General features: G+C 44.3%; 1 protein-coding gene across 1 annotated transcript in view; it reads right to left on the bottom strand.

Annotated features, from left to right (window-relative positions):
* Positions 1 to 19,127, bottom strand: part of CIITA (class II major histocompatibility complex transactivator) — a 58,919-nt gene that overhangs the window by 4,252 nt on the left and 35,540 nt on the right. The window contains exons 11-21 of the mRNA XM_044979916.1: positions 17,505 to 17,612; positions 16,806 to 16,877; positions 14,179 to 15,889; positions 13,901 to 14,074; positions 12,662 to 12,733; positions 10,902 to 10,982; positions 7,450 to 7,542; positions 6,683 to 6,766; positions 4,963 to 5,046; positions 3,806 to 3,889; positions 123 to 218 (exon numbers count right to left, since the gene is read on the bottom strand). Of these exons, the coding sequence (XP_044835851.1) occupies positions 143 to 218; positions 3,806 to 3,889; positions 4,963 to 5,046; positions 6,683 to 6,766; positions 7,450 to 7,542; positions 10,902 to 10,982; positions 12,662 to 12,733; positions 13,901 to 14,074; positions 14,179 to 15,889; positions 16,806 to 16,877; positions 17,505 to 17,612 (2,639 nt within the window). The 3' untranslated portion in view covers positions 123 to 142. The remainder of the gene's footprint in view (positions 1 to 122; positions 219 to 3,805; positions 3,890 to 4,962; positions 5,047 to 6,682; positions 6,767 to 7,449; positions 7,543 to 10,901; positions 10,983 to 12,661; positions 12,734 to 13,900; positions 14,075 to 14,178; positions 15,890 to 16,805; positions 16,878 to 17,504; positions 17,613 to 19,127) is intronic.

Raw genomic sequence — 19,127 nt, 5'->3', positions numbered from 1 at the left:
GGGCACTAATTGTTGCAACCCTGCTCCACTAATGTCCCTATCCCAATCCTATGAGCCTCTTAATAACCAACTCCTCAGAGTGTCCAGATTACAGGGTTAAAAAAATAAAATAGTTCGGCTACCTTCACAGGATCAGCTGATTCTACAGCAAACTGATTCTAGAATCTAACTGTTGAAGGTGCTCAAGAACTCCATAGGGAATAGTAGGATTCCACATCCTAAGAGAGAGTGAATTAAAAAGGAAAACAAAAAATTAGCAGAATTTTTAAATTGCAAACTTTCATCACTATTTCTCTGCAACAGCTGCCTTTCCTTTTCAAACATATTTAAAGTTGTTACATTTCGTCCCACCCTCCTTTTTATTCTAAGGACCACAGACCTATATTTTTTTCAGTGGAAGAAAGAGAAGAAGGGAAAACCATTCAATCAGAGACTCCTCTGTGACTCAGGTCATAAAATGAGTTACGTTCACCCCTCTGGGAGCAGTGCTGAGTTCCCACCAAAAACCCTGACCCTCAGTGTTTGTCGGAACTGACAGCTCCACTGCCCCAGAGCATTGGCCAGCGATCAAAAGGGGTTGTCCATCCACCTGCCTTTCAGAACTGGCAGCCTCACATGCCACAAAAAATGATGTAATGTGAAGTATTAACATATGCAAAGTCAGCTAGAATACAATGCAATGAGCAAGCTGCAACCGGGTTACTCTCTAATTCCGTCCCTTAGTTAACAGCCCCCCTATTGTTAGGGGAGAGGTGGGGGGCAGCAGTCAGTGAGAAGGAGCATACAGAGTGCCACAAAAGCACAGAAGAAGGTGAAAGGAAAAGGCTAGAGTACATCTGAAAATGGTAACTCTTCAATTGTTTGTTTGGAGTGTCCTGTTTATAGAATTGACCAGACAACTACATCCCTGCTATAGAATTCTACTGAATGGTTTAGCGGAAAGTGCTTTCTATATTTGTACAGGATTTTAGCACAATTCCTATAGAATCCCACTGATTTCATCCCAAGAAAGAATTGTATAAATCCCCATTACATCCAATAGCACTAGTCCAGAGGAGTTCATTTCTCCCTGTTCTGGTGAGCCTGGGGATCCTGAGTGGAGATAGGACATAGGGAGGAGGACACTAGAAACCCATCATAAAAAGGGCAGTGACAAGGCTAGCAGGTCTTATAATTAACTGTCATGAGAGTTGTCCTATACTGTAGCTCTTACATCAGAGAGCATGTATTTTTAGTGTGAACAAACCCTTAGCTTGAATGCTGTTATCAGCAGGGGCGGCTCTAGGATTTCCGCCGCCCCAAGCAGGGCGGCACGCCATGGGAGGCGCTCTGCCGGTCGCCGGTCCCGCGGTGCCGGTGGACCTCTCGCAGACGTGCCTGCGGAGGGTCCACTGGTCCCGCGGCTCTGGTGGACCTCCCGCAGGCACGCCTGCAGATGCTCCACCGGAGCCGCGGGACCAGCGGCCCCTCCGCAGGCACATCTGCGGGAAGTCCACCGGTGCCGCGGGACCAGCGGACCTTCCGCAGGCATGCCCGCGGGACGCCGCCCCAAGCGCGTGCTTGGCGCGCTGGGGTCTGGCCCTGGTTATCAGCAATGGACCTGAGCCACAAAGTTCGGTTTCAGACATGCATTTCCCCAGATAGGAGTGTTTGGATCCAGGTTAATATCCCTTCTCTAGCTATTATAAGGGCAGATTTGTTTAAGATTCAAGTTCTAATAAGTCCATTTGTTAGTGCTGTAGCAAAGGCCAGTTTAAAGTTAGTTATGTAGCTACAATCCCTGATGCAAGAGCTGCTTTCCAGCATAGCTGCCCAGGTAAGTTAATGCCATCGCCCAACAACCCTTGGCAGTGCCTTTTAAAACGCAGGCTTTGACTAGGCATTTCAGCATCAGACATCGCGCTTTTAAAAAAAGTTTCATTCCTTTGTTTTGTTGGCAGCTCCTAGATCGGGGTGGGCAAACTTTTTGGCCTGAGGGCCACATCAGGTTTTGGAAATTGTATGGAGGGCCGGTTAGGGGAGGGGGTTGTGGCCTGGCCCCCCCCCCCGGATTCCTGCCCCATCCAACCCCCTCTGTTCCCTGTCCCCGGACCTCCCACGGAATCCCCACCCCTGACTGCCCCCTGCCACCCCATCCAACCCCTCCTCTCATTTCTGACAGCCCCCCCGGGACCTATGCCCCTATTCAACCCCCTGTTCCCCCGACCCCTATCCACACCCCCGACCCCGACCACCACCCAGAATTCCCCTGCCCTCTATCCAGCCATGCCGTCATCACCGTGCAGCACAGAGCATCGGGTCAGGCCAGGCCCTGCAGCTGCGCTGCCCCAGAAGCTCGCAGCTCGCCGCCCAGAGCACTGCGCCGGCAGCAGGGCGAGCTGAGGCTTCAGGGGAGGGGGGATAGCAGGGGAGGGGCTGGTGGCTAGCCTCTTGGGCCAGGAGCTCAGGGGCCAGGAAGGAGGGTCCCGCGGGCCAGATGTGGCTTGCAGGCCATAGTTTGCCCACCTCTGTCCTAGATGAAGCCTGTGTCAGACTGGCATTAGCACAGTTTTCTTGGGCCTGTGAACTAAACGCTGTTTGCCATGTTTTTTAAGCCTGGTATTAAGCTCTGGAAGTGAGTATAGAAATGTAAATCCAGTCAGTGCCACATGAAGGAAAATGAAGCTAAATGTCATTGTCTGATTTGACAGCAGAGTTCAAATAAAACATTTTAATAGTGATGATTTCATATGAAGTGTAACAAGCTGTTGAGGGCAGGGCCGGCTTTAGGCCTATTCCACCAATTCCCTCGAATCGGGCCCCGCGCCTAAAAGGGCCCGACGCCCAGTGAGAATCCCTTCCCTGGCTACAGGCGCCTTTTTAATTTTTACTCACCTGGCGGCATTCCGGGTCTTCGGTGGCACTTCGGCGGTGGGTCCTTCGCTCGCTCTGGGTCTTCAACAGCACTTCGGCGGCGGGTCCTTCAGTGCCGCCGAAGACCCAGAGCGAGTGAAGGACCCGCCGCCGAAGTGCCACTGAAGACTCGGAGCACCACCCGGTCAGTACAAGCCCCATGTGTTTTTTTTTTAACGTGTTTTTTAGTTATCCCTGCCAGGGCCCCATCGAAACTGTTCGAATTGGGCCCCACACTTCCTAAAGCCGGCCCTGGTTGAGGGGAAGTGTCTGAGGACATTAAACCTTTACTTTCTAACACCAGTGGCATGCAGTTCCCAAATGGAAGAGTAAAGGTTTACTGTCCTCACACACTTCCCCTCGAAAGCCTGTTACCCTTCATATGAAATCATCGCTATCAAAATGTTGTACTTGAACTATGCTGTCAAATCAAACAATGGTATTTAGCCTCTCAGATTATAGCGCTTATGCTCGCTGTTGGCGTTTTGAGGTACGTTCCCATGTACAGACACTTGGGGCCAGGCTGTGACTGTGGAACATCTGCCTCCCCTTGTGTCCCTTTGGGGTCGGGAAGAACCCTAGAATGCAGAATGGCCCCATTAGGCAGGAGGTGGGGCCACATCTCCCCCATCCCAGCCCACAGAGCAGGTCAGGTACATTGTGGGGAGAAACCTGCATGGTGGGAAGCTCTATGCAAGCTGTGTAAATGGCACAGGCTAGCCCTTGTTGTCACAGAAGGGGTTAGAACCAACAGAGTGCAGTGACAGACATTTCTGTCATGTCAGTTGCTACTTTTGGACTAGTGATATTTTTGGTTCCTGTTGCAAATCTGGCGAATCCATTAACCAGCATCAGAACAAATCCCAACCCAGTTTCTAGATCTAAGCTACAACGACACAGTCCAGAGACTTACGCCACACTCTTGATGTGGGGGCATTTTCTGAGGCTATCAGTCAGCTTCTGGGCTCCGGCATCAGTTATCTTGTTACACTGAACACTGAAGGCAAAAACACATTTGGTGGCTGTTAGTCTAGGACACACTAACCATCACAGTAATCAAACATCATCCTTGAGATAAAAGGAGATATGGGGATTAATTAAAAAACAATAACAATTAGTCCTCAAAGGAAAACCCAGGTTGCCATCTGGTCCTTGATTAAGACAGTCAATCTCCTGAGCCATCATCCCGTCAGTCCACACAAGTTCTCCATCCTCCTAATGTTCCACCTTCTTCTACCACTTTTCTCCCATCCCAAACTCAATCTTCTACTCTGTTCTCCCATCTAAAGTTGGCTTGTAAGGCCTGGAAAGTCCCACCTCCACCTCCAACCCACTAGGTTCCTTTCTTCCTGATTTTAGGAATCTAGTACTGGCAGGATTAATTGTGACATGCTACACGGTTAATTATAAAGCATCTGAAGTGCTATGAAGTCACCTCAAATCCCTTCAGATTCTGTGTGGCTTAGTGGCTCCTGGACATACAGTTATATCTGCAACGGTCCCTTAAATCTTTCTAATTGTTGATAACTACATCTGGACCCAGCACACACACATTTCTCCTGTCCAAGGAAACTGGGGAAGGTATATAGCTTTCCTGCTCTTTTTTTTTTAAATAAAACAAATGAATCAGATAAGCTGTAGTGCCCTTAAGAATCTCACTGGCCTTCTCAAAATCCTGTGGCTATCACTGTTTGTAGTGGGTAAGAACTGTTTATGTTTTGAAAGGGGGAGCAGAATTGTCTTTCAGGCTTAACCATAAATACTAATGCTTTATTAGGTTCCATCTTGTAACCAACCCCCAAGCTTATGTCCTATTCATTGTCCCCTGGGTTTTCTCTTCCTATCCCAACCTGCCACCACAAAGCTTTCCCAGTTATTCCCCCTCAATTCTCTCCTTCCCCTCTTCTCTCCATTCCCACAAACACAGGGGTGCAAATTCCCAGTTTCCAAGCATTTGAAACTCCTCAGCTGATGGTAACAGCAATAAAATATTAATCTACAAGATCAGATTTTAATAGCATCCAAGCAAGCTTTTTTCCCCTTTATCCTTTCTGAAGATTTGATACTTACTGTAGCACCCTCAAAGATGCCATTGCAGGAAGTATTTTTGCTATATTTTCCGCTCCAGCATCACAAATGTAGTTATTGTACAAACTGCAGAAAATACAGACAGCAGGAACACCATTAAATAAAGCAAAATGCTCACTAGTAAGTTAAAGAAAAGAATTCCAAACATGACAGGTACATATTAGGGTATGATTAATTCTTATTAATTTGCAACCATTCTGTAGATTATGGTTTCAAGACATTTTAAATATCAAATGACAGTCCTATTGAGAGCCAGGTATTCCCCTTATTCAGTTTACAAACATAAATCAAAAATAGGATTAGACATTTAAACAGATAACGAGAACATCGTTGGCTATATTAGATATGATTTAAAAACCTGCAGAGGCTAAATCTTTATGCTTCAGGGCACAAGGGTTAGGAAGAAGCTTCCCTTAGAAGCAAATTATTCCATAATTGAACTGTAGGGTTTATTGTGCCTTCCTCTGAAGCAGAGGTGGGCAAACTATGGCCCGCGGGCCGGCCGATCCTCCTGCCTGGCCCCTGAGCTCCCAGCCGTGGAGGCTAGCCCCCAGCCCCTCCCCTGCTGTCCCCCCTCCCCTGCAGCCTCAGCTTGCTCCACCACCGGCTCAATGCTCTGGGCTGCGGGGCTGCGAGCTTCTAAGCCCAGCCTGATCCAGTGCTCCGTGCTGCGCAGTGGCAACGGCGTGGCTGGCTCCAGCTGGGCAGCACAGCTGTAGCACCACCAGCCACCGGTGCTCCAGGCACCGCGGTAAGGGGGCAGGGGGAGTTGGATAGAGGGCAGGGGAGTTCGGGGAGGGGGCAAGGGGCAGGGGTGTGGATAGGGGTCTGGGTGGTCAGAGGGCAGGGAACAGGGGGGTTGAATGGGAGCAGGGGTCCCCAGGGGCAGTCAGGAATGAGAGGAGGGCTTGGATGGGGGTTGCGGGGGGCAGTCAGGGGCAGGGGTTCCCAGGGAAGTCAGGGGACAGGGAGGGGGTGGATGGGACAGGGGTCCCGTGGGGGCCATCAGGGAACAGAGAGGGTTGGATGGGGCAGGAGTCCTGGGGGGGGAGGGTGATAGGGGCCACAACCCCCTCTCCTAACCGGCCCTCCATACTATTTCTAAAACCCGATGCAGCCCTCCTCCCCAAAAGTTTGCCCGCCCCTGCTCTGAAGCATTTAATTCTGGCCCATGTCAGGCAGGATACTGGGCTAGATGAACCACATACCCTGAGTCAAGTCCTAGCCTGTTAGGTGTAGTTCAGTGATCTAGACCTTGATTCTGCTGACTAGATCCCTGCAAAGCTTGTCACAGGATTGGGGCCCTGGTTAGCAGTTCCATGTGCAGAACTATTGATCAGTGGGGAGCTCTGTGTATGGTTTAAAAGCAATGTCCCTCTTGGTACATATTGCTACGTTAGGCACTTGTATCTCCATATCAGATTAAATTTTACATTTATCTTCTCCCAAATAAATAAGATCCAGTGCTGCTGGTGTTTAGGAACTATCAAGACAGAGGCCTCAGTCCTGGAGCCCTTGCTCAAAGGAGCAGTCCCACCACTTTCAGTGGAACTGACCATATGAATAAGGCCTGAAGCTCCAAGCCCATAGTGAATTCATTACAGTATGTGGGCATTATTAATTCCAAGTATAGTCATTATCTTCTGAACTAAGGCACAGAGACACTTTATACAAAGCAATAGAATAGAATACAAACACTCACCTAAGTGTCTTTAATGAGGATAAGGAAGGAAGAGCAGTAGCTAGTTGTTCTGCACCCAAATCTGTTATCTTATTCTGTGATAAGCTAGTACAAATAAGATGTTCTTGTTAATAGAGTTTATTAAACCAGGTTATCACAATGTTGGGTAATTTTTTTCCATGTTGCTCTAAAAATTTGACACTGAGATGTAACATGAGACTGTACTATAACCACCAATACTCTGACATTTTCCCATCCCAGAATCATTTAAGATGATGTTGTCCTTCAAGATTATCTCAGAGAAGACTGGGTCAATGTGGAGCAGTTCTGAGGACCTTAACCAATATTTGTTTTGAAAGCTGATAAACCAGATAGAGGATTTAACCCTATCTGAAAAACAAAAGCCTGAAATCTCCTCTTGGTGATTTTCAATGCCTAATGTATCTAGATGAACAAAATATATATTTTGCTAATTAGGTCAGACCCTGCCATCCATCCACACTCAAAGTCACCACTGCCTTCAATGGGTATTTCACATCTGGAGCAATGGCAGGATCAGACATTAAGAAATTTCTCTTAATATTTACTGTGCATTTGATATATTTCTCCGTAGTTCTTGTAAAAGAATTGATGTTCTATGAACAAGGCAAAATTGGGAAAAATTAACTGCTTGCCTTGAAACGGAATTAGGAAGCCTCAAACCACAATCCCAACTCTGAGTGCCATAGGATTAGCCTATTTCTCTTTCCTGGCTCCCAGAAGTTGGCACTGTTAACCTTGCAACTTACTTCAACGTTTCCAGTGATGTCAGCTCAGACAATACTTCACAGAGACTTTTTGTTCCTTCATCTCCTATTTCATTTTCACTCAGAGCATCCAAGCTGCAGGACCACAAAGCAAGACATTACTAGGTTTCCTTTTAACTATTTCCTGTCCATTGACCATCTAAGATATCTGCTCATAAATTTGATTGGCTACTTCTTTATAATGGACCCAGGGAATCAGGTAAGTGCAGGACTTAAATTCAGCCGGAGCTGTCTGGAGTGGAGGCCTGGTAAATATTTTCAAACCCTGTGGAGTTTTTATAACATGTTGGGGGGAGGGGAGATGCTACGGGAAATACTCTATAAGAATTTAAGCCCTGGGTAAGAGCAATCGTGCATATTCAAGCTCTTCTAATAAGCAGCTCTCTTTGCTTTCCAAACTCAGAGCCTAAGAAGATTTTAAAGAATAGAACTACATGATCCACTTCCTTTGATATGCAAATGGTAGCACTTAATGCCCCACTTACATTACAAAAGGAACATTGTTAAAACAGTTATAAAATAGTTGTGTCCCAACTGAGTTTCCTCCCTACATGTACAGAAAAAAAAATGGTGCTATAACAAACATCTTCACTGCTTCCTCTCCTGGATTAGGGAGGAGAAAAACTGAACATCTTCTCACTGCACTTCCTTCTGGTGGAAGAGATTTTAGGTGGGGGACCATATGGCCCATTTTGGCCAGGACAGTCCCTTTTTTAAGTCCTGTCCCGACTTTTTTTGGCAAACGGGACAAATGCAAAGTTTGCCAAAAAAGTGGGGTGCGACCCCTAGCAGGATGTGGAGGAACTCAGAGTGGGGGAGGCGTGCGGCAATGCTAGGCCAGCCCCATGCAGGAGGGAGAGCTCAAGAGCAGCTCTGGCCTGACTGGCCCCGCACAGGCGAGTGGCAGGGGGTATTGGGTTGGCCCCATGCACCAGGGGCAGAGAAGGAGGCCTTGGGCTGGCCCCATGCAGGTGGGTGGCAGGGCAGGCTCAGGCTGGCCCCACGTGCCAGGGGATGGGGAGGATCTTGGGCTGGCCCCATGTGGGTGGGAAGTTCAGGGAGGGCTCAGACTGACCCCACGAGTGGAGGGAAGCCTCAGGCTGGCCCCATTCAGGTAGATGGCAGGGGGGCTCAGACCACCCCATATGCAGGGAGGAGATGGGGGCCTTGGGCTGGCCCTGTGGGGTGTCCCATTTTCCCTTTGGTAAAATATGGCCACCCTAATTTTAGGAGTCTGGATTTGAGGCCATACTCCCCCTCCTAATCTTATAGACCACACTGGGAGCCATGGAGCAGGAACCCATTTGAATTGTGCTTGCCTTTCCTGAAACATCAGAGAATGGCCACTGATAAAGTAGGTTCTGGGCCATAATGGGATAATGAGCTGAGCCAGTAAGGCAGGATCCTGTGGGCTATTATGTTGCCATCCATCATCTCATGGAATGCCCCATAAAAAGCAGTGGACAGTTCAGAGTGATAATCTATGGTAGAATATTGCCCTTTGTCTCTATGCTATTTTGTTTCCTGTTCAAAGGAGCTTAAATATCTGGAGATAGTTGGCTTGACCTCAGTGTGAGAGGGAAGTATTGAAGGTTCAGTTATAAACAGCTATTTTTTTGTTCATGATAAAGGAATGGGTAAAAACATAGGGCAAAAGTGTGTTGTCATAGTATAATTAAGAAATAGCTAACAGTATATATCCATGCATAGATCATCTCTTCCAGAAAAGGAAAAGAAAAGCATGACCAGTGGCTTCAGCACAAAGCATGTTAATTGCTCCCTTAGTGCTAAAGCAGTCATGATCCTCTTCCAAGCAGAGCTTAAAACTGAAAGAAATTATGGAGATCACAGCCATCAATCTGAAAGCATCTTAAGAGGCTCTTGGTACCAACAATGAAAAACAAGAGGAGGTTTTGTCAGGGCTCCTCTACAAGGCAGAGATTCAACAGCAAAGTTAGCTGTGGCCACAAAACAAAACAAAAAACACCCTATCAACCTGAAGCTCCAGTTCTGCTTCTGCTGCCGAATAGTTAGAATTACAGTATTTCCAATAGTCATTGCAGTGATCAGCCATGTTCTTTGCTACAGTGGTGCAACCCCACTGATTTAATTGGAACTGTGTGTGATTAATAATCAGTCCCACAAGCAGTGTTTACAGCCTCAGGCTCAGAGTGATTTTCCTCAAGCCCACAGAGGAAGTTAGCGTCGAGCTGGGATTAGAACTAGAGCTGGGCAGAACATGCAGTTCTTTTGCAATCTAAACACTTCATGAAATCGGGTTGATTTTTCGAGAATTTTGTTTTGGAAGAAAACCAGAAAAATTTCTAAGAATGTCAAAATATCCTGCTTTAACATTTTTGGAATGAAACCTTTCAATTTTTCATTTTAAAATGACTGTTTCAAATAGTTTTATTTTTAATTGAATTATATAACAACATAATATACTGCACAAAAGTCTAAATTTAGACATCTGGATTTTGTCAGAATGAAATGTTTCAATTGACTCAAAATATTTTTTTTCTGCATTTTCTTTCAGAGAACTTTGAAATTCTTAGTTTTCATTATGATTTGTAACAAAACCAAATTTTGAAATCTCAAAATCCTTCACTGAATGGAATTTCATCCTCTGCACTGCTCTAGTTAGAATGAAAGGGTTCCTGGCTCTGTTTGGACCTCAGTATATAGTCACTTAGGCAGTGTAGTCTGTTGTTATTTTTAAATTTTAAGATAATATTTTGCTGTTTTTCAGATACGCTAAAAATGGTGGCGATACCGGGTGCTTTTATGTTCCTTTGATAATAATTTATTTGGCTCTGGTAATCATTCAATACACACACATTCCTATTAATTTACAATGTATATAGCATTTTCAACCAAGGATAGGGTGACCAGATGAGAGGGAGAAAATATCGAGAAACATGGAGGGCGAGGGGGGGCGAGTGCTGTGCAGAAAAAAAAAAAAAACGCTGAGTGCTGCCGGCGGAACGAAATATCGGGACAAATTGTGTACCAACCAAAGATCGGTCGGGACGCGAAACAAACACCTAAATATCATGACGGTCCCGATTTTATCGGGACATATGGTCACCCTAACGAAGGATCTCATTCAGCGTATGCATGGTAACTAATGGCACCTCACAACCACTCAGCAAGATAGGTAGATTATATCCACTTTGCAGAGAGGAACACTGAGGGTCAGATAGGTTATGGGATCTGTCCAAAGACACAGTGGATCTGTTTGGCAGTGCCAGTAGAAGAACTGAGAAGCCTTGATGTACAGGCTGCTACTCTATCCAAACAAACCATACCTCAGTTTGTAAGGTTACCTATTTTAGAGCAGAAAAAAAAACCAACAGTGTTTGCCTGGAGGCTGTTTATGGTTAAGTTCCACCCACCACTATCCATGGACAGTTGGAGAAAAAAAAATCACTCACTCTAAGTGCTGAAGAGATGGAAATGCTGCAAGAATTTCAACAAGCTTTAAGAATCCCTGAAGGCCACAGGCTGGACCCAGTCTGCAAGGAAAAACACTATGGTCATTTCACAGTACACAAACAGCACAACATGTGGTTTTGGTTTTGTTACCAGCATTCATTTTTCCATACCACAGACAAGACTATGCCATTCATATTTAAGCAAAACTCTTTACTGCTTCATTAACTCTGCTTAAGAGGTAATGCACAATATGGCTCTACGACATTAGATCAAATATAGCAGCGGTTCACACAGGAGAAGTGTTGCACACATTTTCCTCTCCCTCGTTTTTCTTTGCAACTCTCTTCTCATTCAGATCTGATCTCACCTTACTGTGTATTTCCTGCTATTGCAGTTTTCTCTTATTTGAAGTATTTTAAACCTGATCAAGGCTATTTTTGTCTCCCCTCTTCTTAAAAGAAAATTCTACCACTGACTGCATGCAACTTCCATTTCAATCAGTGGGTCACATTCCGGTTCATATTACACCAGTGTAAACTGAGTAAATCCATTGACTTTAAATGTTCTTACTCCAGATTTACACCAGCTTAACAACAGAATTGACCCTTGGTTTTTAATCAGTCCTTGTTCACACCAAACTCATTGATTTCAGTGGGAATTCAGCCTGAGTAAAGAGATTTGGATTTGGACCCAGAATACAGACAAGTTTGGGGAAAGCAAAGGAAAGGAAATGGGGAGAGAAAATACTGAGAATTCAGAGGTGGGGCCAAGCAAAGGGGAAGCTGCAGGACTTAACTTTAAATTGTATGTACGCAGCAGGGAGTGGAGGAGGGGGGGCGGTCGCATGTTCTCCATGACACTGGTACAGCTCCCACTGAAGGAGCTTTTCTGAACTGGAGGCTATATTAACTAGTACAGTAGTGTCACACTGGTGCAACTGAGAGGAGAAATCGGCCCCCAACAACATTAAAAACAAATATTTGAATGTAAGCGCCAACTGCATTTGGCAGCTGCATGGAGCGAATGCCAGAAGAGTGATTCCCACCGGATGTTTAAGTGTGCATAAGTTAATCATTCCTTCCAACTCAACATTATTTCTTCCTATTCCTTTCTCAGAAAGAGGGAAGCAAATAGTTTTTAGTCAGCAGATATACACTGACACGCACCCAGTATTTGCTGTCACCATGACCTACATGACATAATCAGCTATAACAGAGGGCTTAACACAGACACACATTCACGTCAAGAAACGTAGATGGGAAAGTAGAGCAGTTTTGTGCAGGAATCTTTTCCCAAGACATGGTACAACACTAACGTAGACACTGAGTAATGATGCAGCTCATCTGGCTTCATGCGAATGGAAACTGACCTCATTTGTTTGTCAGTCATTGGATTACATCATCGAAATTTAGCATGAATGAGAAATGGAAAATGACATTGCTAATAATGAGGGAAATATCTTCAGTGTACTTTACAGCTGAAGGAACGAGATCCTCAACTGGTGTATAACAGCATAGCTCTGTTAAAGTCAATGGAGATATGTTGATTTACAGCAGTTGAAGTTATAGTACTAGGAGTTTCTGTTTTTTGCCCATAAATTAATAATCCTAGTTTAGATCAGCAAAATACTGATAAAATGGGGTTTACTTCATATTTTTACCATAAACGTACTGTAACAAACTGTAGATAACAAATGATTATTTTAACAATCTTAAAAACTTCAGAAGTATTTCAGCAAATGGAGAGGGGTGTCACTTACGCAAATTCTAGTTTTCTGAGGTTTTTGATAGCAGGAATTTCATTAATATTGCAGCCAAATGCCTCTTCCATGCTAAATAAACCATAATAGAATAATTGTAGCTATTAGAAACAGTTTTTAATAGCTGTAAAAAAACCCATTGTTTCACAGAGAATACTAATTTGTGCAGAGCCAGGTTATTTGCTCTAAAGGTTTATTAGAAATAACATTTTTGAAACAAAGTATTGTTTGATCTTAACAGGAGGAAGAAAGTATAATATAGCAGAGAAAGTATTTCTAAAACGACAGTATATATAATCTACGTGCATAAAGGCTTAGATAGGCCTATCTTACCCCAGACTGCTTTGCTGCTAGGGACTGGGGGTCCAGTCTGCAGCAGTCTCTGCCTCACTCTCTCCTCTCCTGTCTTTTTTGTCCACCCAAAGTTCTTTTAGTTCCAGTTTTTCTCACTTGGATCAATCTGGGGTTACAAAATAGGACACCAACCCCCCCACTCATCCAGGGCCACGCCAGATGGTTGAGCTCAGCATAGCCAGAGGTAAAACTTCAAAGTGAGTCACATCTGCCAGTGCCAGTAAATTGGGGACTATCTGGAGCTAACGTCTTCTTTCCTGCCTACGTGCAATAAGCTCTGCTTGAATTAACCCCTGTAACAGATGGAACATACAACATTCACAAAAGACAAGATCAGAACAGTGACTTCCAGTAACTGCTTTGATTGTGCATGCTTTGAAATTGTAATTAGCCCAGCGGCTGGATGGTTTGTAGGGACTGAACCCAGGACTTCTGGCTCTGAAAGTACGAGCCTTTATTGCCAGAGATAAACGACTGGCTCTCTTAGCTCACAGCCAATAGCAGACTCTAGCCACTACAGGGCAGAGCCACACTGACAATGTGGGATACATAATTAAAAGGGATTAGAAAATAAGGGATTTAAAAATTATAGGTAAAAGGCCTGAACTAAAAAAAAACAACAAAAAATCACCAAGCTGCCAATTGTCTTCTTTGTGGGCATTTCAGTACAGAGATTGAGCGGGTCCCTCACCCCTGCCCCCCGCCCAATTATCACTACGTATAACAGCAGAAAAACATGGGTGGGACAACAGAGCATTTTTTGCATTTACATGCTCTGTGGACAAACGGAGAACTTCACTCTCCTGGACTGTTACTACACCAAGGCCTTTCATAATTTATAAGCACTGAAGTGTAAATAGGTCATTAATTCTGATAGGATCTTACCAGTGGATCATTTTCTCTTGTATCTGTACAAGGTCAGAAAGGTCACGGATGTCCTTCATAGTTTCTGCCTTAAAGGGATCAATATCAAATTTCTCAACTGAAATCTTCAGCAGCTCATATTCCTTTGTTTGCTCTAAGGACTCCCACAGCCTGACTGTATCACTAAGGGAGGCCCTGTAAAGTGTCAAAACACAAGTTTATTGAGTCCCTGCCCTTGCATGAAAAGGTCTGTCCCACTATAATGCTCATAACACAATTACCAACAAGAAATAACTAACCTGAATGATGTCACATTCTTTAGGCCAACCAGGTGTTTCAGCCCTTGTAGGTTAATGCCGCTGTTCTGCAAATCCAAGGAAAACTCCTTTGGGGATCTTTTTAAAATAAAATGCAGCACATAGACATCAGGGGGTGTAAGAAGAGTGCCCAGAAAAGAAAGTTCAGCCTTGAGCCTTAAAGCCACATGCTGCAAAAGATAGTTGTCCTGTGTTTCATAAACACAGTGGAGCAGCTCAAGTAGTTTTTCTGGATAGAGATCACTTATCTGTACTTTTTTGATATATTTTAAGAGAGTTTTCTGCTTCTTGGTTATGATTTTCATTACATGCTCATCTGAAAGAGAGCAGAGGAATGGATCATGCTGGAGGTACAATAACCCGGGCAAGAATCGAGGCACCAGGTCTAACCAATTATGAGGCTTTTTCTTCCTGGCTGGTAGGGAAAGGTACTTTGTGAGGCTTTTATCCTTGATGTCTTCTGCGAGCAACAGATGAAGCGCACTCAAAAAATTTTGGATAACGAAGTCTGAGAACGCACTTCCAAATTCTTCCTCCCCATTTCCTGAATGTTTTGGGAACGTAAATGGCAGTACTAAGCCATATTTCAGAGCAAACTCCTTAACTTCTTTAGAGGGAAAAAGACTGCTCTTCAGGGCATTTTGATTCTTTTCTCCAAGATACCAGGCTAATTGAGCTAGCCTGGTAACATGCTGTTGATTTCCTATGGCTGTCGCATCTGTTTGTGTAGGTATCAGCTTTTGCTGAAGGTATTTTACAAAGAGGCTGGTAAGTGTTGGAGGAAGGTCTTTGTCTCCCATTTCAAACATCATTTCACAGAGAAAACAAATGAATCTACACATGACAGGGCTATAGCAATGACTGAACAGATATTGACAATCTGTGATTAATTTCACTGCGTCATCACTGTACGGTAGCCCTTCAAAATATCTGGCTATGTATAATTCTACCTGCTGTGGAGAGAACCCTATCATTTCGATAATCTTGTCCACTTTGGATAAATACTGATTAAATTTGTCCTTGGGTCTTGCTGTTAGCAATAAAGTACAGCCACTGAGTATCTTCTTCTGGAAGAGCCCTGCAAATAGCTCCCTGATGCTGTACAGCTCCTTGTAAGACTGGCAGTCTGGGTAATGTGTAAAGCCATCATGATCCTGCAACTCTTCGAAACCGTCGAAGATGAGGAGGACTTTATTGGGATTTTGCAGTATGTACTCAAAGACTTCATCGCTTCCCTCTCGAGGTTTGACAAAGAGCTCAAGAAGCAGGTCCTTCAAGCTGTATTGCTTCTCAGGCAGGCTCAGTCGTCTACACTCAAACCAAAAGACAAATTCAAACTGAGAAAACTTTCCATTAGACCAGTCTTGGCAGATCTTTTGAACAAGAATGCTTTTACCCATTCCTGCCTTTCCCAACACCACAATGACTTTGGTCTCTAGTTCTTTGCCTCCTAGGACTTGAAATATTTGACTTCTTTCTATAGCTGCTTTTTCCTTCTCTTCTAAATTGTATATTACCAGCTCCTTCTCCATCACCTTGATGACATTTTTGCCACTCTTTGTTTCAGTTTGACCTTGCATGAGAGCCCCATCAATGTAAAGGTGATCAAGGGTTACTTCACGGTCCATGGCCATGAACTTGCACACATCTTGGAAATAATCCTTAAGTGATGTGCAGAAAGTTTCCACTGGCTCTAGAAAAACAAAAGCACAAGTGAGCTGAAGAATCAAGTATTTGAAAGGACATATGGACTCAACATAGCTTTTAGATGTTTTAAATATGTAATGTGATACAGCATGGCCAGAGGGCAGCAGGAGAGTGTTAGCAGGGAGCCTTATTCCCTGCAAGGGGTGGAAGGTTTGCTATAGATTAACTAGAGCACCTGAAGCCAATTAGAGCACCTGAAGCCAATTAGAGTAACAGCAGTGAGTCACATGATATAAACCCGCTGCTTCAGGTCAGACAGTGTGGGTTGTTGGAGCGGGAAGGTTTGGCTGGAGCAGAGAACAGTTTGAAGAGAAGCAGAGGAAAGTTTGGAGGAGTGCTGCAGTGGGCTAAGAAGTCCAAGACCCTAGGTAAGGGGCACCTGGCTTGTGCAGAGGGAGGGCAGGAAGCCCCCCCACAAGCTGAAGGGCAGGAGAGAGAAGTAGCCCAGGGGAAGGAACCACCAGTTCAAGTGGTTCACCACTATCCTCAGGGCCCCTGGGCTGGGACCTGGAGTAGAGGGTGGGCCCAGGTCCCTCCCCCTCTCCACTCCCCTCCTCAAAGACAATTAATATTCCGATTCAGGGGCAAGAAATGGTGCCCCGAACCCCCCCTTAAGAAGAGAAAGCATGAGACCCATCATAATAGTGCCAGCAATTTGCCACAGTAAGGTATAATGCTCTTTAAATGCACCAACATTCTGGCCCCTGACAGTTTTCAGAAAACATTTAGTTCCTAAAATATAGCAATGACTGAATTCCACTCAGAAAGTTTTGAACAGCTCCACAACTGTTGTACAAGACATTTTCCCCACAAAAGACAACTTATTTGAGAGCAAAACCTGATGTTTTGGTTTTCCACAGAGTTTGCAAAGCAATTTAAGGTTAAAGGGGATTGAAACTCACTTGGTCTTTTGAGAATTTGTTCAGAAGGAACAACAGGAATTTGTGATATCTCATTGGACATTTCTTCTTCATCTGAAGGAAAACAAGTAGTCAATTTGAGAAACAGACTCAAATATTCACTGATTAAACTTTTCCAATTTCAGCAATGTGACTAGTTAAATAGGGTAGAACCCTGCTACATAACAATTGATGTCCTAACTTAAGGTGGGAATATTTATCTATTTCAGTGATAAAAATGCACGCAAATCATGTTAAGGTATGACAGACAAAAGATAAGGAAATCCTTAAGATAAAGCAGACACTTCAGTCAGTATTCATCATTTGGTGAGGTTAATTACTGTAGCTATTACAATGTTACAGGAGAGCATGACTGTTCTGATACCCTACATGGAGCAAGGCTGTGGAGAAACATTACAGCTCTGTTCATGACACTCATCACCATCCCTTTCACATATCAGCATTTTGGCTGCATTCATGTTCACACTTAAGACTTATTTATGTAATCAAAAGGAATAGCTTCAGCGTAATCACACAATTGTAGTTAGAATTGAGTAGCTAGGTATTTAGGGTGAGCATTATATACAGGTAACATTCTTGTGAAAATTCAGTTGGGGGATTCACTCTGCATTATGTCATACATACAAAGTATTATAATCATAAAGTAGGGATATAGGGGTTTTTAAATAGGGTAGTATCTACCTGTAAGATCAGTCACAGCTGCAGTCTCTTGCATATAAGCAAATGGGCCAATGGAGGTGTTTTTGTCAGGAGATCCCAAAATGCTTTGGACAGCCAAGTCCACTTGAGCTGAAATAATGCATTTGACAAATTATTTATACAGTTAATGCAATTGTTATCAGTATTATCTCTAAATGAAAACAAAGAGTTAGCTGACAAAATACTAAGGAAGACTCTATGTCCACAGCATAGTTTTAGTTAAGTCAAAAATTCTGAGAAAGTCTTTCAACATGATCAAACAAACTATCCATTCAGGGAGTCAAATGCTGCCTCTAAAGGCACACTGGAGCCTCCATTAAAACAGATGGAAATTCCAGGAGTACATCCAAGAACTGCAATACTTTCTTACAGTGTTTCCTGAGTTGTGATGTCACATTGAACACAGGTGAGTGGGACAGAAATTCCTGTCAAATGAGTCAGTGCCTAGAAATAGCTTACATTTGTGAAAAGACCATCCCTAATAAAGACACGTAAAGGGTACATTTTAAAAGGATTTAAGAATATTCAGTCTTTTCCTGTTAGATTGGACAGATAGAGGGACCTTTTCCCACTGATCCCTTTTCAGTAGAGGTGTTATACAATATTGTAAGAAACCTCTTCTCTGGAATGCACATTAACCATGGGCTTTGGTAAAGGCTCAGAAGGCCTTTTAATCTCAGGGTATGTCTACACTACCTGCCAGATCGGAGGGCAGTGATCGATCCAGAGGGGATTGATTTATCGAGTCTAGTCTAGACATGATAAATCGACCCCCGAGCACTCCTCCGTTGACTCCTGTACTCCAGCTCGGCGAGAGGCGCAAGCAGAGTCGACGGGGGAGCAGCAGCAGTCGACTCACCACAGTGAAGACACCATGGTAAGTAGATCTAAGCAAGTTGACTTCAGCTATGTTATTCATGTAGCTGAAGTTGCGTAACTTAGATCAATTCCCCCCCCACCCCCAGCCCCAGTGTCGACCAGGCCTCAGTGTCAGAAGTTCTGCCCAGAGGTCATGAATGGACACCTAGGACAAACTCAGACCCATCGGGAAGTGGTGTCTTCCTACAGGAGCCAACGGAGCTGTACCCCTCATATCAGTCTGAGTTTGCCACAGTTACCAACTCAACTGCCAGACTCTTTCCTTTGAGATCACTCGTAGGGCTTGTCTACACAAACATGTAGTTTGTGGCATGCTGGGGTATGACTCTAACCTGCAGAAGCCTGCTGTGCACTATCTGTGTGGGCCCTGCTGACACGCACAAACAGTGTGTTAATGTGGGTCATGTTAGTAATGTTAGTGTGAGTCCTACCATCGCTTCAGAGAGGTAACCTCAATCTAATTACCTTAACTAAGAGACAGGTAAGGGGTTATTTGATCACAGTCTATAAGTACCTTCATAGAGAGCAGACATTTCAGAACAGAGGGCTCTTCAATGTGGCAGACAAAGGTATAACAAGACCCAATGGCTGGCAATTGAAGCTAGACAAATTCAGACTGGAAATAAGGCACAAATTAACAGTGAAGGTAATTAACCATTGGAACCACTTCTCCGTCACTGGCCATTTAAAAATTGAAACTGGATGTTTTTCTTAAAGATCTGCCCC

The sequence above is a fragment of the Mauremys mutica genome, chromosome 11, assembly GCF_020497125.1.
Source record: "Mauremys mutica isolate MM-2020 ecotype Southern chromosome 11, ASM2049712v1, whole genome shotgun sequence".
Classification (NCBI taxonomy): Eukaryota; Metazoa; Chordata; order Testudines; family Geoemydidae; genus Mauremys; species Mauremys mutica.
This window is presented reverse-complemented; position numbering and strand designations above follow the sequence as displayed.